Here is a 26,678-nt window from a genome sequence, read left to right as displayed (position 1 = left end):
TGTAAACCCATAGACACAGGCATCGGGTGTAGCACTACTCAGTAGAGAAGATGCGTGAAGGGATCAGATCAGTCCATAAGAGGGTCATTTAGGAGTCTGGTAACAACGGGGAAGAAGCTGTTTTTGCATCTGTTTGTGGTTAGTCTTTTGTATCTCCTGCCTGATGGAAGAAGTTGGAAGAGTGAGTAAGCCGGGTGGGAGGGGTCTTTGATTATGCTGCCTGCTTTCCCAAGGTAGCAGGAGGTGTAGACAGAGTCAATGGATGGGAGGGAGGCAGGTTCGTGTGATGGACTGGGCAGGGTTCATGACTCTCTTGGGCCGAGCAGTTGCCATACCAGGCTGTGAAGCAGCCAGATAGGATGCTTTCTATGGTGCATCTGTAAAAGTTGGTAAGAGTCAGTGTGGACATGCAGAATTTCCTCAGTAACTTATGTGTACTCTGCTAACAATAGCTGACAAAGTATCAATTTTAGCAGCCATTCTGAAGCAGGTTGAAGCAAACTATAGGATGTGTTTTGTCACTACAATATTCCAGACATAAATAGTACAGTGCAGGCTTTCAACCAGCCACACTCAGCTCAAAAAGGCTAATTCCATATATAAACCTATATCTTCTTTGAAATAAAAGTTGCAACCCTATGATGAGGGTATTGGGATGTCACTGAACTAACAATTATTCTTTTACCATGGAACTGTGTGTCAGGGACTACATAGGCTGCCTGCTGTATTCTCCTGATCTCTTTGAAAAACAGTAAATATCACACAGTGGGCGCATTTATAATTGAAATAATTGCATAGCAACAAAAACACACAGAAGCTAACTATTTGTGCAATGCGCGACTGCTCCACAATATTCAAGACTCCAGATATTTTATCATCCATTCCATATTATTTTAACTAAATCTCAGAGGGAACCATCACTGAGCAGTGACTCCTGTAGTGCCCCTAAATCTGCCTTAATTCGAAAAGATGGTGCAGTGCAGATAACAAGAAATCCTATCAAACCTCCACAGCCCCATCAGCAATACGGGCTACATTGCTGGGATCTCACATCTCTTTCAGTTCTCCATCTGAATGGCAATAATTCACCAAACCATGAGAAACCATGATTTTTTTTTTACCACGTGTCAGGCAAGGAGGCAGACCTCAAGCCTACTTCAGCCAGAACTGGGCATTGAAACCCACACTGTTGCCATTAATCTGATCCACATGCTAGTCAGTTAGCCAAATGTGTTAAGCAACCCTCGCATCTCACATCTGTCAAGGTGTAGAAGTGCTGCAAATTACAATGGGCTGGTTTAGCATAGTGGGCTAAACAGCTGGCTTGTAATGCAGAACAATGACAGCAGGGCGGGATCATTCCCATACTGGCCTCCCCGAACAGGCCCCAGAATGTGGCGACTAGGGGCTTTTCACAGTAACTTCATTGAAGCCTACTTGTGACAATAAGCAATTATTATTATTATTATTAATAATTCAATTATCATGAAATCTTTATAGCCACATTTTATACCCATTCTGAACAATTCTAAAAAAAAATCCTGATGTTCCTTTTATGTTTATAAAGACCCTTAAGTCCAGCCTTTCAGGTGTTTTTTTATGATCAATTCCAAATGGTCAGCACTGTTGGTTTACAGCACCAGGGTCCCAGGTTCGATTCCCGGCTTGGGCCACTGTCTGTGGGGAATCTGCATGTACTGCCCATGTCTGCGTGGGTTTCCACCGTTAATCTGCTTCCTCCCACAAGTCCCAAAAGACGTGCTTGTTAGGTGAATTGGACATTCTGAATTCTCCCTCTGTGTACCCGAACAGGCGCCGGAATGTGGCGGCTAGGAGATTTTAACAGTAACTTCATTGAAGTGTTAATGTAAACCTACTTGTGACAATAATAAAGATTATTATTAGAAGACAATTCTATCACTAAATTTTCCAGCGCCAATGCTTATTTTTCCTTCTAATTGTCTTTAGTTAGCTGCATTTTCCCTTCTGTTTTATTGTTCTAAGGGCTTCCCCATTGTCCTCTTTTCCATGTCTGCAAGGACATTGTTTTTTTAAAACTTTTGAGTACCCAATTCATATTTTCCAATTAAGGGGCAATTTAGCGTGGCCAATTCACCTCCCCTGCACATCTTTGGGTTGTGGGGGTGAAACCCACGCAAACACGGGGAGAATGCGCAAACTCCACACGGACAGTGACCCAGAGCCGGGATCGAACCTGGGACCTCGGCGCCGTGAGGCAGCAGGGCTAACCCACTGTGCCACCATGCTGCCCTCTGCAAGGACATCGTTGCCGGTTTAATTCAAATGAAGTCCAACCTTCTCCTGCCCAGGACTTTATTGCCCAGGAATCTGAAATCCTCCCTTCTGCACCACTTTAAAAGATGCATTTAATCTGTGTCTTTTCAGCTGATGTAGTTAATGAATACCTTGCAATTACGCCATTAGTTAGAAGTAGACTAATGAAATGTGTGGGAATTGATACGTTAAGTCATTTCAAACTTTCATCCAACTATTCCTTTATCATTCACTAGCACAGTTTTTTGAGTCCTCAACAGTTCGATGTGGACATAGTTTGACAACATATTAAGCTCAATTGATCCTCCATCTCAATAATAACATCTTGATCACCCATCAGCAGGGATCAAAAGCTGAACCAATCTTTATTTCTTTGGCTTCTTGCCGTTCATATTTAAGTTTACAGATTTGCTAGTTGAAATACAAATCTTTCTCCCTCTGCTCGCTCTCCTCTCTCTCTTCCTTTTGTTCTCTCTCTCTCTCTGTCTTTCTTTCCTTTTCTTGAGGAGTACCAGTACATTTCAATGGTGCTTTTGCTCAGCAACAGAGAGTGGTCAAAGTGGCTGGGCTGCAAGCCAATTCTCTTCTTACCATCCCCTGGGAATGTTTGCTGAAGAACACAGCAGCGTGGAGTTGTTTTCCTGGCAGGGACCCAGAACCTCATGAAACAATCAGTCTTTTGTGGGCGAGCTGTTCGCAGCCTCAAACATTGCCTGTCCCCAATCAGATGTGCGGGATTCTTTGTTCCAAAAGATAATTAATATTCAGACAGTCAGGAACAATTACTCTAATCAGTGCTGGACTGATAAATATTTCATTCATAAGAATCAGGTTTAATTTGAATCACATATGGCTGTGATATGCCGAATGGTTGGATGGCTGCTGGTTCGATGATGCTTCTGTCTTTCAACCATGAGGAAATCTTTTATCTTAACCCTTTTGGACAGCACACAGAATGTTTGTAGACCAGATCAGCTTTGGATTTATCTTGCCTTAATATTGCTACTTCTGCCCAATGCCAAGCTCTTAAGACAGGCAAGCTGCTTATGTCGGATTACCTTATATGATTACGTACTAGTCATCATTATTAATAATAATAATCGCTTATTGTCACACGTAGGCTTCAATGAAGTTACTGTGAAAAGCCCCTCGTCGCCACATTCCAGCGCCTGTTCGGCAATGCCGGTACGGGAATTGAACCCGCGCTGCCGCCTTGTTCTGCATTACAAGCCAGCTATTTAGCCCAGTGTGCTAAACCAGATCTTTACACATCATTACACATTATAGTTGAGAGTACTGGTACTGAATTTTCTGTGTCTGCGGATGTACCATCAGGAGTGCACAGTGCTCTGTCACTCACTGATTTGCTGTCATTAAAAGCTGTCCACAGGCAGCCACTTCTAGTGCGAAGGCAGGAAACCTGAAAGGGTCACAGTAGTAGTTTTTGGTTCAGTGTCTCTCGGATTGCCAGGTTAGCGGCAGGGTGGACCTCTCTCCAGCAGTACCTGGTACTGCTAGGTGGTCCTTATTTCATCAGCAAAGCGCATGCCCCAAAGTTTTTCTCCTTGTGGCTGGTTTATTGCCAATCGGAGGGATGGTCAGGTACATAAAGGAACAGAGGCGCTCCAAACAGGAGGAGAAAAAGGGCAAGTGTGTTGAGTGATTTCAATGGTAGAGGGAAGAACATTGTCAGGGGCATCTGTTGTAGCAAGGACACCAGGTTGTCTGAGAAATCAGCTTTTGGCACAGATAGCAGACAGTCCATTGTATTCAGCAGTTGCTAGTCCACAGGAAGTCTCTTTAGTTTACAGGTCGGGTTCCTGAATTCTGTGTCACTGTAGTTTCTTCCGCAGTAATAGAGCATGTGTCTGCCCTCCAGTGAACTCGTTCCTGTGTCGTTCGTTCATTTATGTGTGTCTTTGCTCAGCTCTGCTGTGTGAATCGCCCAACGTCGCTCTTTCTCACTCACAAAAGCATGCAAGTATTGATTTCAGGCTTGCTGCTTGAAACACACGAGCACATAAAATTGATGAGCAGAAAAAAAGCAGTGACCCATCACCCCAGCTCCACTCTAGAGAGGCCAGGGTATTCCTGCCTCCCTCCCTGTAACCACCCCCACAGCATGTGAGGGACTAAAAAATCAGGAGGAAAAAGCCAGGGCAATAACAAAAAATAGATACATCCTGGACATTGCCTCTCCAATGGTGACTAAAACCAGTCCAGGAGATCACATAAAAAGGAAGACTTGCATCTATAGAGCACCTTTGAACACCACTAAAGTGCTTTATGAGTGAAAACTGTTGAAAAGTGCTTTATGTAGAAAACACATCAAGTTCCCATAAACAGTAATCGTGATCATGAACAGCTAATCTGTTAATGAGATGGTACTTGAGGGATAAATATTGACCAAGAGGGCTGCTCTGCTTTTGATTGAAATAGTATCACAGGATCTTTTACACTCACCTGAGGGGACACATGGCCTTGGTTTAACATTGTGTTTGAAAGAAAGCGGGCAGGATTCTCTGTCAGCCGACGTTGAAATCAGGAAAGGCAATTGGGCGAAGAATCGGTTCCGACGCCAAAATCGCAGCAGGCGCCGATTTGATGCCAAATTGCAATGCTCCAGCACCGCGACAGCGGTGTCAATGCGTTCCAGAACACACATACAGTAGACACCGTTTGCATTTCATTAGCGGCCCGACCCGATATTCTCCGGGGCCTCCGCAATTCTCCACCTCCGATGGGCCGAGTTCCTGACGACGTGGTTCACTTGTGCTTTTAAAATTTGTGAAACTGGCATTGTGGCAGCTGCTCAGAGAGAGGGGGTGCGGAAAGTGTCCAACATCACCATAGTTTGCTGACAGTTGTTCCGCTGACCGCGGGGCTTCTGCCAGGGCCAGGGGGTGTAGCGGGAGGCGGACAGGAGGTGGGCTGTGGGGTTGAGGTGGATGGGCAGGGAACACCATTGCCGCAGCCGGCAAGGCAGCCATGCAGCTGCGCACACCGCTAACAGCCCACTTTGAACTTAGTGCCATGGGTCGTAAACGTGTCCCGCGCTTCAGACAATGCTGCACTCACACAGTACTGCACTGGAATGCCAGCCTTGGTTTGTGTCCTTAGTTGGCATTTGAACCCACAATCCCCTGAGTCAGAGGTAAGAGTGCCATCTACTGAGTCACAGCGGACTTGTGTGTTATCTATAAAAACATTTATCTCCTATAAGATGTGATCAATGTGAGGGGGATGTCCTTCCTTGTCAGTGTGTGTGTGTGGGGGGGGGGGGGGGGGGGCAGCATTAGATTCTGGGGGGGGAAGAGGGGCCTTCCGCTGGACCTTGAGTTGGGCCGACCACTCAAAATGGCGGTCCGACGCAAAGCTCAGCCTGACGCAACTAAAAGTGGTACATGGAGCCCACTTAACAAGAACCCGTATGAGTAGGTTCTTCCCAGAGGTGGAGGATAGATGTGAAGGGTGCCAAGGAGGCCCGGCCAACCACGCCCACCTGTTCTGGTCTTGCCCCAGACTTGCGGGGTACTGGACAGCCTTCTTCGAGGCAATGTCCAAAGTGGTGGGGATGAGGGTGGAACCATGCCCAAAAGTGGCGGTCTTCGGGGTTTCAGACCAGCCACATCTATTCCTGGGGAGGAGGGCGGACGCCCTTGCCTTTGCCTCCCAGATCGCCCGCCATAGAATCTGTTCAGCTGGCAGTCAGCAGCACCACCCAAAGCTGCAGACTGGCTGTCCGACCTCTCGGAATCTCTCCAAATGGAGAAAATCAAATTCGCCATCCGAGGGTCAGACGACGGCTTCCACAGAACGTGGGAGCCATTCACCCAATTGTTCCGGGATCTCTTTGTAGCCAAAAAACAAGCAGAAGCATAGCTGGGTAGCCAAGAATCGGGGGAAAGTAGCCAAAGCATGAGAGGGAGGGATAGACCGGGAGAGGTGGGGGGACAGCTAAACCTAAGAGGAAAGAAAGGCAAACCACAGGAGGGGGGGAGGGGGGGGGGAGCGAGAGGGAAGGGACAGGGAACAAGAGAGGAGAACCAGGTGGGGGGGGAGACAGTGAAATGACAGCCGGAAGGAAGGCATGGGATACGATAACAAACTTGGCATCTCCAGGAACAGAGAATACAGGCGAAAGACGGGAGGAACGGCTGAAGCGGAGGTGAGCGTGTGACGACAACGGCAGCGAGATCCGTCCGGGAGAAGCAAGTGACAACACCAACACCAAACCCATTCGAGTATTGCCCACTGTAGTTATTTCTCCGGCACCCAAATGTATATTTACCTCCCCAGTCTCCACCCCTCCTCCCTCTCCCCCCACAAACAGTCACCTACTTATGTGTTGTAAATAATTTTGCCAGTTGTACAGAGTTGCTGTTGTTGAGCTGGTGCACAATAACCTACCAGTTATTCTAATTTATTTTTTATTTTATTTTTTATTATTACCTTTTTTTTGATATGTTTGGGAGTGCCTTTCTCTTCTATATATGTATATATATATTTCTTATACTGTGTACATAATGGGAAATATACTTTGTTCAAAAACCCAATAAAAACATTTATTTAAAAAAATGGCGGTCCGATACCAGGATTCGGACAGAATCCAGCAAGCTCTCCACCATGTATATACTTGAATGGTTAAAGAGAGAGACTCGCACCTGGGTCCCGCTTCCATTGCCAGCGGAGACCAGTCCCGGATTCTCCACTGGAGGGAGTGCTTAGGCTCCAGAATGGAGACTCCTGGCTTATGTTCCCCAAATTGGCCTGTCTCCCACATCAGGCAGGAGGAGCAGACGCCAGACACTATCTATCTGGTATCCAATGGAGACAAAACCTGACCCCCACTTGTTTCAAAGTTGATATGGCATGAAGCGTAATTATCTGGTATACAGCAAAATTATCAGCCAAACCAGAACAAAAGATCAAGGAATTTCTTGTGTAAGTTTCATTCAACACAAATCAAATTTCTGCAATGTTTTATTGGTTTAAAAATCATTCACTGGAAGTTGGAATTAATCACCAGGGCAAGTTTCTATTAATTGTGCTAATTTCTGGCTCTTCAAGGAGGCTCTTAAAATTTACCTTTCTAATAAAGGCACAAAAGACACCTCTTAAAATCTTCTAAATATTAAAAAATATTTCATTTACTGAGAAACTGAGTACTGTACACCAATGAAACTATCAGTAATTTGATTACTTAAAACCATTTAGTTCTTTAAAATCGGGTTACTCACAGCTGGTGAGCTGGACATTTATTAAAAATGCTGATTTTCCATTTTCAGTTGCATTAATAAAACAATTAGATGTTCTAATGCTAGGAAAAATAGCTCATAAAACATTGGTTGATGAAACTAGTTCATGGAAGATTTTACTTTGGTGATTTGCACAAATGATTTTTTTCCTATTTTTAAAATAAATTTAGAGTGCCCAATTAATTTTTTTCCAATTAGGGGGCAATTTAGCGCCTCCAATCCACCTACCCTGCACGTCTTTGGGTAGTGGGGGTGAGACCCACGCAGACACAGGGAGAAGGTGCAAACTCCACACAGAAAGTGGCCCTGGGCTGGGTCAAACCCAGGTCCTTAGTGCCATAGGCAGCTGTGCCACTGTGCCACCCTGCACAAATGAATTGAGTCGGGCTCCGCCATGGCCAGCGCGGAGAAGCGAACCTGCGCCAAAACACGCCGGCGCTTTGGCGGCGCTCCAGCCGGCGGCGAAGGGACGTGAGAGTTTGCGCATGCGCCAAAGCGCCGGCGTGTTTTGGCGCATGTGCAAACTCGCGCGTCCCTTCGCCGCCGGCTGGAGCGGCGCCAACCCCTCCGGCGTCCATCTAGCACCCGAGAAAGTGGAAGTAAGTGGAGAATTCCTCACCTTGGGGGCTCATTGACGCCAGAGCCATTGGCGCCGGTTTTCCCACCGGTGTGGGGACTTAGTCCCCGGAAAGGAGAATCCTGGCCAAGGTGTCTGAAACCTGTCGCTGTTTTCTAGGACACTTACATTATGGGATACTTTCCCCTTTATAGATAAAATGCACAGTGGGAAGGCCTCCTATGTTCCATTGTAAGGCATGCAACTCGGGTTTCTATAAGTTTTCCTTCATGGAGTTAATTAATGCTGAAAAGCATCGACTACACAGTTATGTAAATGGCATCTTTTGCATATTCCTGATACGTTGCAGAATGGTGTTCATACATTGAGGGAAAGGTGGATCGAAATGGAATATGTGCTTCTTAACTTACATTGTCACAAGGTCTGATTGCCTCCTTGTACCTTACTTACCCTGGTCAGATCATTAGATTTCTTAAAACAAAGTTACTATGTGGTGGTGGCATTGAATACCAAGCTACTTCCTTCTTCTGTGTCTGATGCTTCATATTATTGGCTTCCACCCCTCAGCCTCAAATGTTTTATCCTTCCCATCTCTTACTTGGAACAATTTATTTCCCCTGGAACAGTTTGTAAACTTGAAGCTCTGTGTTCTGATGCAGCATCCTCCACCACGTTGCCCTTTTCGCTATTCAAAGTCCATGCTCCCAGCTGTTAGATAAACTGATTCCTTAAATGCTTCAAAAGCACCGGATTTCCCATGCCTCCCCCCAGTAGACAGTGCTAAAAGAGCTGGTAGCATGCCCTCGTTACCAGAATCAATCTGACCCACAAAAATCCGATGCTGTCAGAATGGGGTCTGGCCTTGACCCGTTTTGAGCAGGGACCCCGGCTGGATCGGAAAATCCAGCTCCAAGCACCCAATGTATTTGTCATTATTAGAAAATATGAATGTCAGTCTTACACTCCAAAAAGCTGTCATTATTACAGTTTATACATGACAGTGTTACTGCCCAAATGACTGTTATTACGCTTTGTAGATGAGAGTTAACGTGTTGGGAATGAATAATAACTTGGCTGGAAGATGGAAAACAAAGAGTACTCATTATGGAAGTTAAGGGTGGGGGGAGTACTCAGTGGATGCCCAGGGCTTCACGATGGAAATATTACTGATTCTAATTTCCTTTACCGCCTTGGATTCAGAAACGCAAGACAAATTGGTTATGTTTTCAGGAGAAATCAAACTAAGAGGTTTGGTGGAATCAGGGGAGGCAATTTGGAAATTCCATAATGTGTTAGATAAAATGTATAAGTGGTAGGACAATGACTGATTAAATTGAATAAGCTGTGTACAGGGCTGTATATAAGAAGGCAAAATGGGCAGCACATGAAAAGTGCTGAAGTCATTAAAGATAGAATTGAAAGAAAAACCTAGGCGATGGATTTTCGCTTTATAATTTCAATGGAAATAATTGTGTACGGTATCAACAGTGGACCCCTAACGGACATTCACTGCCCAGCAGCAAAGTGAAAATTCACCTTTGGGTGTCTTAGTAATGTCAACATCCAACAGGATAGAAATTTCAGGCTCTATCGTTACAACTGCAACAAGGCAGGACCTCTGGCTGCCCAAGTGTCTTTGCCCTGGTCCCAACTCAAATACTAGGACTGGAGTTTTGAGTAATAGGGTGAGCACTTGTACCAATAATGGCATAAGTGGGGCGCCTGTCCAGGAAGGCCCCCTGAATAACCGACCAGTGGCATGTGCATCCACTGAGGAAATGCAGGCCCATGTCTGGCTTACATGCCACAACCCTTAAATGCTAATCAATCCTTGGTTTCTCGCTGGTCTGCTGCTCAGCAAATGACAATCAGCCGGGTCCAGAAATGAGGAAGGTTTTCATTTAAAGCTTTCAAGGCGACATGTGTTCAATCAATCATTCGCTGCACCATTGGGTGTCCTGTGAGTACATAGAATTGGAATGTCTGTGCTTCAGTGAGAAGGTTAATTCATCGAGAAGTATTAATGACTTTTAGAATAGTGAGCTGTGCCCCGACAAATTTGACAGAGAACACCTGAGGCTACTTGCAAAGACTCAGTGGCAAAGAAAATCAAGGCAGTGGTGAGGTCTCAAATTTTGTTTGATAACCCTGCTGTGAAGTGCCTTTGAATGTTTTCCCATGTTAAAAGTGCTACATAAATACAAGTTGTCGTTGTCATTTTTACTTTGATAGATAAATCTGTGCTCCCTGCTAAAGTGAGTTGTATAACTTCAGGACACAGCTGGTACACCTGGTTGGGCAGCACAGTAGCATTGTGGATAGCACAATTGCTTCACAGCTCCAGGGTCCCAGGTTCGATTCCGGCTTGGGTCACTGTCTGTGCGGAGTCTGCACATCCTCCCCGTGTGTGCGTGGGTTTCCTCCGGGTGCTCCGGTTTCCTCCCACAGTCCAAAGATGTGCAGGTTAGGTGGATTGGCCATGATAAATTGCCCTTAGTGTCCAAAATTGCCCTTAGTGTTGGGTGGGGTTATTGGGATAGAGTGGAGGTGTTGACCTTGGGTAGGGTGCTCTTTCCAAGAGCCGGTGCAGACTCGATGGGCCGAATGGCCTCCTTCTGCACTGTAAATTCTATGTTAATGTTATCAATAACCTCCTAGAGTGGAGGGAAAGTGCCATCTTTGGCGGTGTCGACAGGCCGAGAAACCTAATTAAGACCTGGGTCTGTTCGCGAGGGGGTCCTGTGCCCCAGTGGTTAGTGTCCCTGTCTCTGAGCAGAAGCTCCAAGTTCAAGTTCCACCCTGGGACTTGATGGCCAGGAAAGACGCATTTATAGTGCAGCCAATCAGGTTGAAAATCAACTTGCAAATCTTCCCAACATATGCTGATAGCTGGCGGTAAGAAGGGGAGAAAGTCCTGGTCAACCGTGTGATGGAAAGAAATTGGAGCCTCTACTATCCGTAGCTCCAGTCTACAATATCATAGAATCATAGAATTTACAGTGCAGAAGGAGGCCATTCGGCCCATCGAGTCTGCACCAGCTCTTGGAAAGAGCACCCCACCCAAGGTCCACACCTCCACCCTATCCCCATAACCCAGTAACCCCACCCAACAATTTTGGATACTATGGGCAATTTAATATAGCCAATCCACCTAACCCGCACATCTTTGGACTGTGGGAGGAAACCGGAGCACCCGGAGGAAACCCACGCACACACGGGGAGGATGTGCAGACTCCGCACAGACAGTGACCCAAGCCGGAATCGAACCTGGGATCCTGGAGCTGTGAAGCATTTGTGCTATCCACAATGCTACCGTGCTGCCCACGCGAATATATGTTGGCACAGCAACTCAGACTCCTTGGGGGAGTGGGGTGGGGGCAGTTGGCAGTTGGCTGGATGACCAGTGTTAATCAGATTGGTGCCCACATCATCAGTCCCAACTCCTTTTTAAAAAAATGTTTTTATTAGAGTTCTTCATTTTATACAATGCAAAATAAACAAACCCATGCAGATCAAATACAATTTACAAAAACCAAACATTAGAAAAAACCCGCCCTGACCCCTTTCCTTTTTTATTATGTTGAAATATTTTTATTGGAATTTTGCAGTTTTATACATCATTTACAAAGAGGTGATTGTCATGTTTTTACGTATGCATAGTTCTTTCCCCATCCCCTGGAGTTATATAACTGGTTGGAGACATGTTTTGTGAAGCTCCAGAGATCAATGGTGTAGGAAAATCACTTGCTTTGAAAATTTAGATGAATTACAGTAAGGTGGCCTCTGTTGAGTATCCATGCCTGAGGTGACAACATTAGCTTTTGGAAGTGCGGGGTTGCAGAAACATACCTGTTGAGTACGGTTTGTGCCAGTTATTTCATAATACCAGATTGTGTTAGAATGCAATGCAGTTGTAACCAGATAATGTTGGAAGTGTGATTGTAAACAGAGAAGTATGGTATTCACTCATGTTCATATGTTATGGGTAGATTATGTGGGAGTAGCAAACCTTACGTTGACGAGGTTTGTAACTTTAAAAAAAACATGAACAAGGAAAAAGGGAACCCGCCGGGGCACACGGGTAAGTATAGCCCTCCCAGGGGAGAGGGACTTGGCCGGGCTGTAACCTCTGGCACTTCCAGGTAGTAGCAGGGGCACTGCTAAGGGGCAGTGCCGGGAGGCCCCTCTGGGGATCTCCATTGAGGGAGGTTCGCCTTATCTGTGGGAGGGGGTTCCCCATGTCCATGGAGGTGTAGGGGTCTCCATGTGTGTGGGAGAGGGGTGGGGTTCTTGTTTTTTTAAATCCGAGATTGGGATGCCTTTAAAAAGAGCACCCCCATCTCGGGATTCCCAATATTGCTGGCTTTTTCTGGCTCTGCCCCGCCAGGAGATGGCATGGACCACACCTCCATTTTTATTTGCAGAGTGCTGCACAATGTGGCTAAACACGCCAGCTGAGCTGCATGCCAGTTTTCTAATCTCAAATGGCAAAATTCCACCCATTGAGTACAAAAGCAGAGATCTTGTGCTGAACCTTAATAAGCTTCTTGTTAGGCCCCCAACTAGAGTATTGCATCCGGTTCTGGTGATCACTCTTCAGGAAAGATGTGAATGTCCGGGAGAGGGTTCAAGAGGAGATTTACCAGAATGTTCCAGGGACAAGGCAGGTTTTAGTTACAAGGTTAGGCTGGGGTTGTTTTCCTTGAAGCAAAGGAGATAGAGGGAAGATCTGATCGGGGCCTACAAAATTATAACAGATAATTAGATAAGGCGGACAAGGAAAAACTTTTCCCAATAGCTGATGGTAAAAGGACTGTGGGGCAGAGATTTAGGATTTTAGGCAAGAGATGCAGAGGGAAAGTGAAGATGAATGTTTTTACACAACAAGTGGTAATGTCCTGGAACTCGCTGCCCACATGATTGATGGAAGCCCAAACAATAAATGATTGCAAAAGGAGATTGGATTGGTAATTGAAGGAAATAAACTTACAGGGCCACTGGGATCGAGCGGGGGAGTGGGCCTGACTGGGTTATCCCAAGGGGAGCCAGCATGGACTCAATGGGCTGAATGGCCTCCTTTTATACCATAAATGACTATGAATCCTGTGAACAGGTTGTTTTGGGAGGCAGCATGATAAAAAACAGCTTGCATAACAGATTGTTTTAATAGTGAGCCTATTTGTGATAGTGATCAGGCACTTCCAGTAATAATGTGTCTGCTCTATAATCACTGCTGCTGCAATCCAGACAATTCTACATCTGAATTGTTTTCTTTATCTTGTATCAATTAGGAATGGCAGCCCTGGATAGCAAAGCATCGGGTAAGATGGGAATCCGAGCTGTGGTTTTCTACATGGTAACCACTGTCATCGCTGTGTTCATTGGAATTGTCATGGTAATGATCATTCATCCTGGGAAAGGGTCAAAAGTTGACCTACATCGGGAGGGAAAGATTGAGCAGGTGCAGGCCGCTGATGCTTTCATGGATCTAATCAGGTCAGTGAATCTCTAACTGAAAGGTATCTGGTTGTGCAGTAATCAGACATGTCTCCAAGCAGTGGATTAGGTGGCCTTTTATTTCAAGGAGCTGGCTTTGAATTGCAGAACAGAGTCCTGTTCTTTTGTTCCTATGAATATGAATTTGGGCTGAACCTAATTCTGTCAGGTCTGTGCCACCTCTTGGGTTCTTTGAGAAACTCCAACAAGGGAGGGGCCAAGTCCTTCTTCCACTCAATCCCTGTCCATTGTCAGGTAGTAATTGGAGGTTCCTCTTAAAAAAAAACACCAGCTCTGCTCTGTACAAACAAATAGTAATGTATTTCTTTCACATAAATGCACGTCTTTTTTTTGCCATTTTTCTTATTCTTACATAAAGGAAACGCACTTGTACAAAAGCGATAACTGGACCCTGCAATTATATATCCAAACAGCAATTGATCCAGAGCAGATATTTGGTTGTTTGAGAGACAACACATTAACGGAACAGCCAACAAGTCTTAAGGCCGCTCACCTCAATCTGAAGGGCAACTAGGGATGGGCAATATATGCTGGCCTAACCAGCAACACCCATATCCCGTAAATGAATTCTTTAAAAAGTCGACTTTGTCTCATTGATCACCTTGGCAAAAGTAATGGCAGGAATAATGCAGTGAAATCCCATTTTGCACTGTAGGCACCAGGTAAAGTTCCTGAACTTTCAGAGCATTCCAGTCCAGGAGAAGTTTATCAGTCTCAACCATTATTGGTCATCATGCCCTAATTATTGGCTCAAATGTCACTTACAATCTTTTGACTAGGACTTGCTTAATGCTAGCTCTAAATTTCTTTTACATAATTGTCCAAGGCAGCTTTTTCTTACTTTGCACTGTCATCATTTTCTTAATCTTAAGTATCGGGCAACAACAGACGCACCACAACAGAGATCAAGATACAAATGCTAAACTATTGTCTCAGTACTAATTCTCCCCCTTTATGTTCTACAGGAATATGTTCCCACCCAATCTAGTTGAGGCTTGTTTCAAACAGGTAAGCAGTTATTAAACATAGCCTCAATCTTAAACCTGTGTTAAATGACTAATAATCCTTTGAAAGGATGGGGAAAATGCCTGGGAGCTGGGCTGAGGTCCTATTCTTTCTTGGCTGTTCAGTCCAACATATGCTTTCAGGCCTTAAAGGAACTCAAGCTAAGAGTCAATGTTACTCCCACAGACCTCCAAAATCTTCCAACCACTGGTAATCAATCCCACAAAAAAATCAATTACAGTCAAATAAAATCCTCTGCTGTCTTCATGGGGTGATGATGTTTTAAGGAAGATTTATCTTTTATTGAACAGTCTTAAGGCCAGCTACCTCAATCAGAGCACAACCCCAATTTTGTTGCCTACAGATCTACTGATTTAGGCAGGTTTGTGATTCATACCACTGCACTTCAGCTGGCAATTGGAGTCTGCACTTCAGCTGGCAATTGGAGTCCGGAGCCCAGTGTATTTATTCCACCATAAAATAACCAATAGAAAACGTCTAGAAAGAAAAGCAAAATAGATGCTGGAAATCTGACATAAAAAAACAGAAAATACAGAAAGCATTCAGCAGGTCAGGCAACATCTGGAGAGAAAGTAACAGATTTAATATTTCATGTCATTGACCTTTCAACAGATGTTTCATCTCTTCCATGCACTCCATAAAGGGGGTACGCAATGTGTCCAACACCGCCATAGTTTGCTGACAGTTGTGCCGCTGGCCGGTGGGTTTCTGCCAGGGCCAGGGGAGTAGCGGGGGGTGGCAAGGAGGTGGGCTGTAGGGTCGGGGTGGACGAACATGGAACACCATTGCCGCAGCTGGAAAGGCAGCCATGCAGCTGCACACACTGCTGACACACCACTGTGAACTTAGGACCACGGGTTATATAGTGTCCCCCCCAGGCCACCCCCCCTAGGTGTCCTCAGGCCCCAGCTGACCCATCAGCTGTATGGGCACTCTCTAGCACAATCTGTTTGAAGGGTGGGGGAGTGCAGGACAGGTAGGTAGGGCCTCTGGGAGTTTGGGTAGGGGTCCTAGAATGGAGGAGGTGCTGTAAGGGGGCTTAGGGGGGCCTGAAGAGGGCGGACCCCCAGGGACCCCATAGTGAGATGTCCTCACTTGGGGAATGTGGGGTAATGTCCATGTGTGGGGGAGGGGGGTGACATTGCCCATGGGTGGGGGGGGTGTGGGGACCCACAAGCTCACTTAGAGATCGGGGCTCCCTTTCAAAATGGCGGCACGATCTCTGAGGTCAGCTCCCCAGTGCTAAAAAAAAATCCAAGTGTGGGCTAAACCAGCCCTCCCTTAGCCCAAAATAGTGACTAAGTGTCATTGAATAGCGGTGGGGAAAGACTGGAAACTCCCTGAAAAAACCCACCACAAATTAACTTCGAAATGTTTTGGGAGAATCATGCCATTATTCTCAGAAACAGAGGGCGAAATTCTCCCCCAACGGCGCGATGTCCGCCGACTGGCGCCAAAAACGGCGCCAATCAGATGGGCATCGCGCCGGCCCAAAGGTGCGGAATGCTCCGCATCTTTAGGGGCCGAGCCCCAACATTGAGGGGCTAGGCCGGCGCTGGAGGGATTTCCGCCCCGCCAGCTGGCGGAAATGGCGTTTGTTGCCCCGCCAGCTGGCGGAAATGGCGTTTGGTGCCCCGCCAGCTGGCGCGGAAATGCGGTGCATGCGCGGGAGCGTCAGCGGCCGCCGACATTTTCCCGCGCATGCGCAGTGGGGAGAGTCTCTTCCGCCTCCGCCATGGTGGAGGCCGTGGTGGAGGCGGAGGGAAAGAGTGCCCCCACGGCACAAGCCCGCCCGCGGATTGGTGGGCCCCGATCGCGAGCCAGGCCACCGTGGGGGCACCCCCCGGGGTCAGATCGCCCCGTGCCCCCCCCCAGGACCCCGGAGCCCGCCCACGCCGCCTGGTCCCGCCGGTAAATACCAGCTTTGATTTACGCCGGCGGGACAGGCAATTTCTGGGCGGGACTTCGGCCCATCCGGGCCGGAGAATTGAGCGGGGGGGGTCCCGCCAACTGGCGCGGCCCGATTCCCGTCCCCGCCCAATCTCCGGTACCGGAGACTTCCAGGGGGGCGGGATTCACGGCGGCCAACGGCCATTCTCCGACCCGGCGGGGGGTCGGAGAATGACGCCCCATGTCCCCAAAGTTCGGTTTATATCACACGGAGTCTTTCTCAGTGGAGACAGGGAATTATTTTCAAAATGCAACCTCGGATACTAAAATAAAATGTAAAAGGTCATGAACACAACGCCTGAGAATAACCATGTTGACTGTAATTTCTGAGCCCGGCACTTAGTGTGGCCCAGGGCTTTACCAAATACAGTCCCCGAATTCAACCCCCCCCCAAAATAAAACCCAGCCCAGTAACCCCTATAATCAAATCGCAAACCAGGAGCTGGTCTCATCCCAAACTGGGGGTGAGGGGCTCAGTCACCAGGGTCTGTCTCAGCAGATCTACTATTGGGCCCGCACAAGCCTAGTTTCCCCGGATAAATCACCGAGTGGAGCTGCGCCGGGGGGAGCGTGGGGGAGCAGCACACCGAGCCTCGGGTGCAGGTGCACCGGGAATCGTCTCAAAATACTCAAAAGGGGGAGATCTAGCTCCTGCCTATGGGGATGGAGCAGCCTCATCTATCCCTTAAGCAACGAGTCTCACTCACCCCAAGCGCCGGGCACAAAACCTCCCGGACACCAGCCGACACTCAGACATCTCCACATAAACGGGGGGTGAGCTCCGAGCCACGGACATTTATGTTTCTCTCTCCATGCCACTGACCACCAACCATTGCTGACTCTCTGCCGGATTTTCCAATTCGGCCGTCATTCTCAAACTAAAAGATGGGCTCTCCTCCCGCGATCGGAACCACTGCAGGAACGGCGTGCCCGATAGTTCCACGTCCCTGCTGTTACCCGCCCGCGACCCAATTGCGGGTCGCGACCCTGACTTTGAAAAACCCTGCTGTAGATCGATTCAGTCAGATTTTCTGTGGTTTCAGGAATGCAGTATTCACCGCTTCAACAGCTTTCTGGAGAAAACAGAGAGGGGAGAGGAAAGCAATCTTTTCTCAGGCCTGTTAGCTCAAACTGGAACCAAACACAAGCCTTGGGACTCTAAAATCACATCAGTGAGATCAGAACCAATCACCACCTGTTACCAGGCAGAGCACAGCCCTTTTGGCCAATTCATTACCCATTATCCAAATCAATCAAATCGAGTCATCGCTGATCTCCCCTGCTGCTGAAATCCTAAGCTTGAATTAAAGGCACAGGCCACTGCCTGATTATTTGATTAATAATCCATGAATCAAAAGTGCAACAGCAAACTAAGAATAAACAGGGAATGAAGAGGAACAAATAGGAATGACCCTTACAGATGTTAAATCCCTCTTTTACACTTCTGAAAGTCTGCTGTGACATTAAAGTACAGTACAGAGATGTGCAGGTTAGTGGGGTTACGGGGTTAGGGCAGCGGACTGGGCCTGGGTGCACTTTCGGAGGGCTGGTGCAGACTCGATGGGTCAAATGGCCACCTTCTGCACTGTAGGGATTCTATAAACAGTCAAGTTGCTGCAGTAGGGCTAGTTCTGATCATTGTAGCACAGTTATTGTAAGTAACCATAGACTGGTGTATTAAGAGTAATGCTAAACAAGTAAAATAATACCATGCCTGCCACTAGTGTTAATGTAATTGTGAGTCTTCCACTAATTGAAAAAAGAGCAAAATGATCCTCGCCTTGAAATTACACCATGGAGAACTAACATATAGGAACTTAATGCATTCAACTTAAATGCCTATCTTTGCTACTTTAATAGTGGCAGTTCTTAATTATTTCAAATACTGTCAACATCCACATCACAGGGACCTTTCAATGAGCCACAAGAGACAACATGTAACGTTGCTGCATTAAGGATGTCACTGGAATGATACTAATTCATTTCCTATTCGTATTCCACTAGAGTGCAACAAGCACAATCTTAAAACCCAAAGGACTTAGCATTTCCACAAATACTCCAAGAGAAACTTGTTCCAGACCCAATAACCTTTATTTAACTTCAGCACAGCTAGCCATTTCTATATTTAAATTGTCATCAACTTCCCCTCAGAAGGAACCATGGAAGATAAAATGATATCACTGCAAAGTGCCCGGTATAGATGGAAGGTGCGCAGGTGGAATACATGGGCGAGATTTCGTTTACGGAAACAGCCTGTGGCACACTAACTAGAACATACTTAGCCCTCTGAAACCAAATCTACACAAACATTCTCCTCAACAGGATACATTCCCTGAGGTACAAACAGCAAGACGAGGCAAGCTGTAACAGAGGAAGAACTGGCACACGGCATCAGAAGAGACAAAACCAGAAAGAGTGGTAGCAGGGTGGGTGACAGTGGTGAGGCAAAATTTGGAAGGGTGTGGCAAGCAGTCTGTTGAATCTGGACAGAAGTATCTTGTCATAATCTCAGGAGGTCTAACCGTCAGTGAAAAATGTTGATTTTAGAAACTTCCTGAGGAAGCAGGATAAAGTAATTGGTTCAACAAGATTTGGAAGATTAGTTTCAGCCCACTTTATCATCTGTATCCATTTGTTGATGAACCTGGCTTCTACAACAACCCAGCCACCAGATATGTTTTATTAGTCCATAAAACCTCCCTTTTTCCATGCCTGAAGCTGATTTCCAAAGATGCATAATGCCAATTATGTTTTGCTAGCCTAGCATTAGGGCTACAGAGTCAAGATGGGCAAATGGGGTTAAGATACAGATCAGTCAAGATCTAATTGAATGGTGGAACAGACTTGAGGGGCTGAATGGCCTACTCCTTTCCCATGTCACAATGTATGAATAGGGGAGATGGTGAGCTATGTGATATTGTCTCTGGACTAGTAATCGAGAGACTCAGGGTTAATACTCTGGCACCCAGGTTCGAATTCCACCACAGCAGATGGTGAAATATGAATTTAATTTTAAAGAATCTGGAATTAAAAAGTTCAATGATGACCATGAAGCCATTGCCAATTGTTTTAAAAAAGAAACACACTCTGGTTCACTAATGTCCTTTAGGGAAGGAAATCTGCCACCCTTACCTGGTCTGGCCTACATGTGACTCCAGATGCACAGCCATGTGGTTGACTCTTAAAGTGCCCTCAAGGCTGGGCAATAAATGCTGGCCCACTAACGAGAGCACACTTAGCCCTCTGAAACCAAATCTACACAAACATTCTCCTCAACAGTGACGCCCACATCCCAGGAATGAATTTTTAAAAAAGAATGAGGTAAATGTAAAAACGCGTAAATCAGTGCATGTTAACACTCGTGTTCCTTTGTCTCTTACAGTACAAAACAAATTATGACACACGAAAAGTCATGATAACCACGTCGTCACCCATCAATCTTACAACCAGCACGGAACCATCCATGATGGACAACATAACTGAAGCTTTCAAAAAATTGCAGGAGTTGATGCTTGATGAGGAGGTTATACCGATTGCTGGTTCAGCCAATGCAGTGAATGCACTGGGTCTCGTCGTCTTCTCCATTGCTTTTGGTCTTGTAATCGGCAACATGAAACAGAAAGGCCGGGCGCTGAAGGAATTTTTTGACTGCCTTAATGAAGCCATCATGAGATTGGTTGCAATTATAATCTGGTACGTTTTAAGATTGCAGTTTGTTTTAGAATTAGAGTTCGGGAGGGCAACATGGTGGTGCAGTGGGTTAGCCCTGCTGCCTCATGGCACCGAGGTCCCAGGTTAGCTCCCGGCTCTGGGTCACTGTCTATGTGGAGTTTGCACAATCTCCCCGTGTTTGCGTGGGTTTCGCCCCCACAACCCAAAGATTTGCAGGGTAGGTGGGTTGGCCACACTAAATTGTCCCTAAATTTATAAAAACACTAAAATTTATACTCTAAATTTATAACAACAAAAACAAAAAAGAATTAGTGTTCGGGGACCAGAATTGGTTAGCGCCTGAAAGTGACACAGGGTGACACAGGAGTAGCTCATGCCCGTTGCGTGGAATGCACACGACATGCTGACTACTAATTTTAATGATTTCTGTGTTCTGCCAGAATTTCCCATGCTATCTATTGGCTTCATGCTTCAGCAGGAGACCTAATATTGTTAGTAACTTGGAATTCTTAAAGCTAGCCCGCACTTCTTAAAGGAAATTTGTGGCTGCAGCAGTTGCTGTGCATTGTTCGACAACTGAATCTGACGAGAGGGAAATGCTGACCATGGGAGAAAACAGGCTCCCAGGTATTTGGATGCCTTGTGGAGGAGATGGAAGGGGAAAGATGTTCTGTCGTCTCAAAGGGAAGGAGGCTCTCCAGACACATAGTGAAAAGGCAGTGAGAACAGGGAACTGCAGAGGTTCATTCCAATGGGCAGCCCAAAGGACCTCTCATGTCGTGCCATGGGAAGCTTAACGACCTCACCTAAAGTGGCCAAGGTCAGCGAATGCATCTTCAAATGCCATATTCTTTTTTAAAAATAAATTTAGAGTACCCAATTATTTTTTCCAATTAAGGGGCAATTTAGTGTGGCCAATCCACCTACCCTGCACATCTTTGGGTTGCGGGGGCGAAACCCACGCAGACACGGGGAGAATGTGCAAACTCCACACAGACAGTGACCCAGGGCCGGGATTCGAACCCGGGTCCTCAGCGCCGTAGTCCCAGTGCTAACCACTGTGCCACTGTGCTGCCCCTAAATGCCATATTCTATCAACTGCACCTCCAGCCTCAGCTACTATTCAAATCGGCACACTCAATCACTATCATGTCCATCAATCAGGACTCCTATCCAACGCTGCATGGTTCACCTCATCCTCACCCATTTATCGCAGTTTCTTTTTTAAAAATAAATTAGGAGTACCCAATTATTTTTTTCCAATTAAGGGGCAACTTAGCGTGGCCAATCCACCTACCCTGCACATCTTTGGATTGTGGGGGCGAAACTCACGCAGACACGGGGAGAATGTGCAAACTCCACACGGACAGTGATCCAGGGCCAGGATTCGAACCCGGGTCCTCAGCACCGTAGTCCCAGTGCTAACCACTGCGCCACCGTGCTGCCCCCATTTATCGCAGTTTCAAGCCTAACACTGACTCAGCCATGACAGCCATATCATCCAGGTCGCATGACACTCATTGACACCATTCCCTTCCTCTTACAGAAGAGGATAGTGCTCTAGAGGCAGCAGGACCTAATCAGAGAGGCACAGGCGCACCTGCACCTTCCACGCCTCAGAGAAGAGACTGTGCTGGCCATTACTGGAAGGGCTATTTCCCAGGCTTTGGCCGCAGTGGGAGCTGACTCCACTGAAGATAATCCTCCCTCACACATCCCACTTCTCCCTCATCCCTCACACCGTTCTGCCCTAACGAGCTGCGGGAGATGTAATCGTGAACTTTTTTGACTTCACCACAAGCAAACAATTGTCCCTTTTTCATATCAGATGCTCAACAGCTCAACCTGCTCAGGGCAGTAGTGGGAGAACTGGAGGGCAGGTGATTTCACACTCTAAGCCACCGGTTCAGATACTGAGACCGTGAGTGTACAGAAGTGGGAGCTGCACAAAAACGCTCGGCACTAGAAAGTTCACTGCAGCCAGGGCAATAGGAAAGGAGATCATGGGCGCCAGCTCGCCGAGCAGTAGGCTCACGCACTAGTCCTTGCTGAGGAGGGCTCCAATGAGGATATTGATGAGGAAGGCATACAGAAAAAGACTGATAGGCTGATGAATATAGGCATTGAAATGCTTGGTGCATCAGGAAATCTCCAGATAGCCTGTGTTTGCGATCAAGGAGAATGGAGGAGACCAGCGGCACCCTGATGCAGGGCTTGGCGTACAATTTGGAACCCAGCTTTTTCAGCATGGAACGGATGGCCAGCTCTATCAACACGCGATGTCTCATCTTCTGTTGCAGCACCTGAGTGCTGCTGTGGGAGCTCGCACTGCTTGCATTATGACTCTGGGGATTTGCAGGGCATCACAGCTGTCCAGAAACCTGTTCACCACCTGCGCGAGTGGCAGTAGCTCTGTGGAGCACAGGCCTGCAGTCCTCTCTCTGGATGGCACATTCATCCTCCGACCAGTGTTGCTCTGCTAAGTGTCCTTGCCAGCCAGCTCAGACTGCTGCCACCCTTCTCAGCCCACAGCTGCTCAAAGCCTTCCTCGAAGGCCATCTGCGGTATCCTCCTTTGGAAGCCTTCCACCAGCAATGCTGCAACCACTAGGGTGGCACCCTAGAAAATCGGACAGGAAAAAGCACATAGAATGCATGTGCTAAGGAATTGGCAACATGCATGACTTAATATATAAATTTGAACTGAAATGTGTGTGTTAGCTAGGACTGCAGGCTGACTTGCATTGCTGTAAGATGCCACTGTACATGTCTTTCCTTGTGATGGTTGTCCCAATGACACAGTGAATGGCTGTATGCCACATGTGAAATATTAAAATTCCTCTTACCCCTACATATGGATCAGGGCACAACTAAACCACTTTAGGGGGCAGGCGAGGGCGCATAAGTGACAACCTCCTCTACCCAGCAAAGGGTTCACCTCGATTACAGCTCACAGGAATGTCTAGACCACGATTTGTAGGATTCGTGTTTCAAAATATGCCTGGCAGACCTGTCAACCATAATATTTTGATGTAAGATATGCTCTGCAATGCAGACAACAGTGGCTCAGTCACTTCTTGAAATTACATCCACAGAGATGATAATAGGCAAATGAACTCCTGTTATCCTTCCATACCCGGGTGATGTGGATCTACACGAGTGATGTGGATGCACTCAGGTGATGTGGATCAACCAGGGTGATGTGGATCAATCAGGGTGATGTGGATCTATCCGGATGATATGGATCAATCAGGGTGATGCGGATCAATCAGGGTGATGTGGATCAATCAGGTGATGTGGATCAATCAGGGTGATGTGGATCCACCAGGTTGATGTGGATCTGTCTGGGTGAAGTGGATCCACAGGGTTGATGTGGATCTACCCGGGTGATGTGGATCAATCAGGGTGATGTGGATCAATCAGGGTGATGTTGATCTACCCGAGTGATGTGGATCAATCAGAGTGATGTTGATCAATCAGGGTGATGTGGATCTATTACGGTGATGTCGATCAATCAGGGTGATGTGGATCTATCCGAGTTATTTGGATCAATCAGGGTGATGTGGATCTAACCGGGTGATGTGGATCAATCACGGTGATGTGGAACAATCCGGGTGATGTGGATCTATCACAGTGATGTTGATCATTCAGTGTTATGTGGATCTACCCGGGTGATGTGGACTACCCGGGTGATGTGGATCAATCAGGGTGATGTGGATCAATCAGGGTGATGTGGATCAATCAGGGTGATGTGGATCCACCAGGTTGATGTGGATCTATCTGGGTGATGTGGATCCACAGGGTTGATGTGGATCTACCCGGGTGATATGGATCAATCAGGGTGATGTGGATCAATCAGGGTGATGTTGATCAATCAGGGTGATGTGGATCTACGCGGGTGACGTGGATCAATCAGGGTGATGTGGATCAATCAGGGTGATGTGGATCAATCAGGGTGATGTGGATCAATCCGGGTGATGTGGATCAATCAAGGTGATGTGGATCAATCAGGGTGATGGGGATCTACCCGGGTGATGTGGATCAATCAGGGTGATGTGGATCAATCAGGGTGATGTGGATCAATCAGGGTGATGTGGATCAATCAGGGTGATGTTGATCTACCCGAGTGATGTGGATCAATCAGAGTGATGTTGATCAATCAGGGTGATGTGGATCTATTACGGTGATGTCGATCAATCAGGGTGATGTGGATCTATCCGAGTTATTTGGATCAATCAGGGTGATGTGGATCTAACCGGGTGATGTGGATCAATCACGGTGATGTGGAACAATCCGGGTGATGTGGATCTATCACAGTGATGTTGATCATTCAGTGTTATGTGGATCTACCCGGGTGATGTGGACTACCCGGGTGATGTGGATCAATCAGGGTGATGTGGATCAATCAGGGTGATGTGGATCAATCAGGGTGATGTGGATCCACCAGGTTGATGTGGATCTATCTGGGTGATGTGGATCCACAGGGTTGATGTGGATCTACCCGGGTGATATGGATCAATCAGGGTGATGTGGATCAATCAGGGTGATGTTGATCAATCAGGGTGATGTGGATCTACGCGGGTGACGTGGATCAATCAGGGTGATGTGGATCAATCAGGGTGATGTGGATCAATCAGGGTGATGTGGATCAATCCGGGTGATGTGGATCAATCAAGGTGATGTGGATCAATCAGGGTGATGGGGATCTACCCGGGTGATGTGGATCAATCAGGGTGATGTGGATCAATCAGGGTGATGTGGATCAATCAGGGTGATGTGGATCTACCCGGGTGATGTGGATCAATCAGGGTGATGTGGAACAATCAGGGAAGATGTGGATCAATCAGGGTGATGTGGATCTACCCGGGTGATCTGGATCAATCAGGGTGATGTGGAACAATCAGGGTGATGTGGATCAATCAGGGTGATGTGGATCAATCAGGGTGATGTGGATCAATCAGGGTGATGTGGATCAATCAGGGTGATGTGGATCCACCAGGTTGCTATGGATCAATCAGGGTGATGTGGATCAATCAGGGTGATGTGGATCCACCTGGTTGCTATGGATCAATCAGGGTGATGTGGATCAATCCGGGTGATGTGGATCAATCAAGGTGATGTGGATCAATCAGGGTGATGTGGATCTACCCGGGTGATGTGGATCAATCAGGGTGATGTGGATCAATCAGGGTGATGTGGATCTACCCGGGTGATGTGGATCAATCAGGGTGATGTGGATCAATCAGGGTGATGTGGATCTACCCGGGTGATGTGGATCAATCAGGGTGATGTGGAACAATCAGGGTGATGTGGATCAATCAAGGTGATGTGGGTCAATCAGGGTGATGTGGATCAATCAGGGTGATGTGGATCTACCCGGGTGATGTGGATCAATCAGGGTGATGTGGATCTACCCGGGTGATGTGGATCAATCCGGGTGATGTGGAACAATCCGGGTGATGTGGATCTATCACGGTGATGTTGATCATTCAGTGTTATGTGGATCTACCCGGGTGATGTGGACTATCCGTGTGATGTGGATCAATCAGGGTGATGTGGATCAATCAGGGAGAGGTTGATCAATCAGGGTGATGTGGATCTATCCGGGTGATGTGGGTCAATCAGGGTGATGTTGATCAATCAGGGTGATGTGGATCTATCAGGATGATGTGCATCTATCCGGGTGATGTGGATCTATCCGGGTGATGTGGACCTATCTGGGTGATGTTGATCTATCCGGGTGATGTGGATCTATCCGGGTGATGTTGATCAATCAGGGTGATGTGGATCAGTAAGTGTGATGTAGATCTATCCGGGTGATGTGGATCCACCCGGGTGATGTGGATCGATCTGGTTGAAGTGGATCCACCCGGGTGATGTGGATCTATCCGGTTGATATGGATCAATCAGGGTGATGTGGATCAATCCGGGTGATGTGGATCAATCAGAGTGATGTGGATCCACCAGGTTGCTATGGATCAATCAGGGTGATGTGGATCTACCCGGGTGATGTGGATCAATCAGGGTGATGTGGACCAATCCGGGTGATGTGGATCTATCAGGGTGATGTGGACTATCTGGGTGATGTGGATCAATCAGGGTGATGTGGATCAATCAGGGTGATATGGATCAATCAGGGTGATGTGGATCAATCAGGGTGATGTGGATCAATCAGAGTGATGTGGATCCACCAGGTTGATGTGGATCTACCTGGGTGATGTGAAACCACAGGGTTGATGTGGATCTATCCGGGTGATGTGGATCAATCCGGGTGATGTGGATCTATCATGGTGATGTTGATCATTCAGTGTTATGTGGATCTATCCAGTTGATGTGGACTATCCGGGTGATGTTGATCAATCAAGGTGATGTGGATCTATCCGT

At 47.0% G+C, this 26,678-nt stretch overlaps 1 protein-coding gene across 2 annotated transcripts in view; it reads left to right on the top strand.

Moving 5' to 3' along the window:
* Positions 1 to 26,678, top strand: part of slc1a6 (solute carrier family 1 member 6) — a 268,210-nt gene that overhangs the window by 93,443 nt on the left and 148,089 nt on the right. For both annotated transcript variants that reach the window (XM_072482585.1, XM_072482586.1), the window contains 3 exons: positions 13,422 to 13,626; positions 14,613 to 14,655; positions 20,006 to 20,316. In XM_072482585.1, the coding sequence (XP_072338686.1) occupies positions 13,422 to 13,626; positions 14,613 to 14,655; positions 20,006 to 20,316 (559 nt within the window). The remainder of the gene's footprint in view (positions 1 to 13,421; positions 13,627 to 14,612; positions 14,656 to 20,005; positions 20,317 to 26,678) is intronic.

The sequence above is a fragment of the Scyliorhinus torazame genome, chromosome 18 (genome assembly GCF_047496885.1).
Source record: "Scyliorhinus torazame isolate Kashiwa2021f chromosome 18, sScyTor2.1, whole genome shotgun sequence".
Taxonomy (NCBI): domain Eukaryota; kingdom Metazoa; phylum Chordata; class Chondrichthyes; order Carcharhiniformes; family Scyliorhinidae; genus Scyliorhinus; species Scyliorhinus torazame.
The sequence above is the reverse complement of the archived record's forward strand: the minus strand, read 5'-3'. Positions and strand labels throughout refer to the sequence as shown.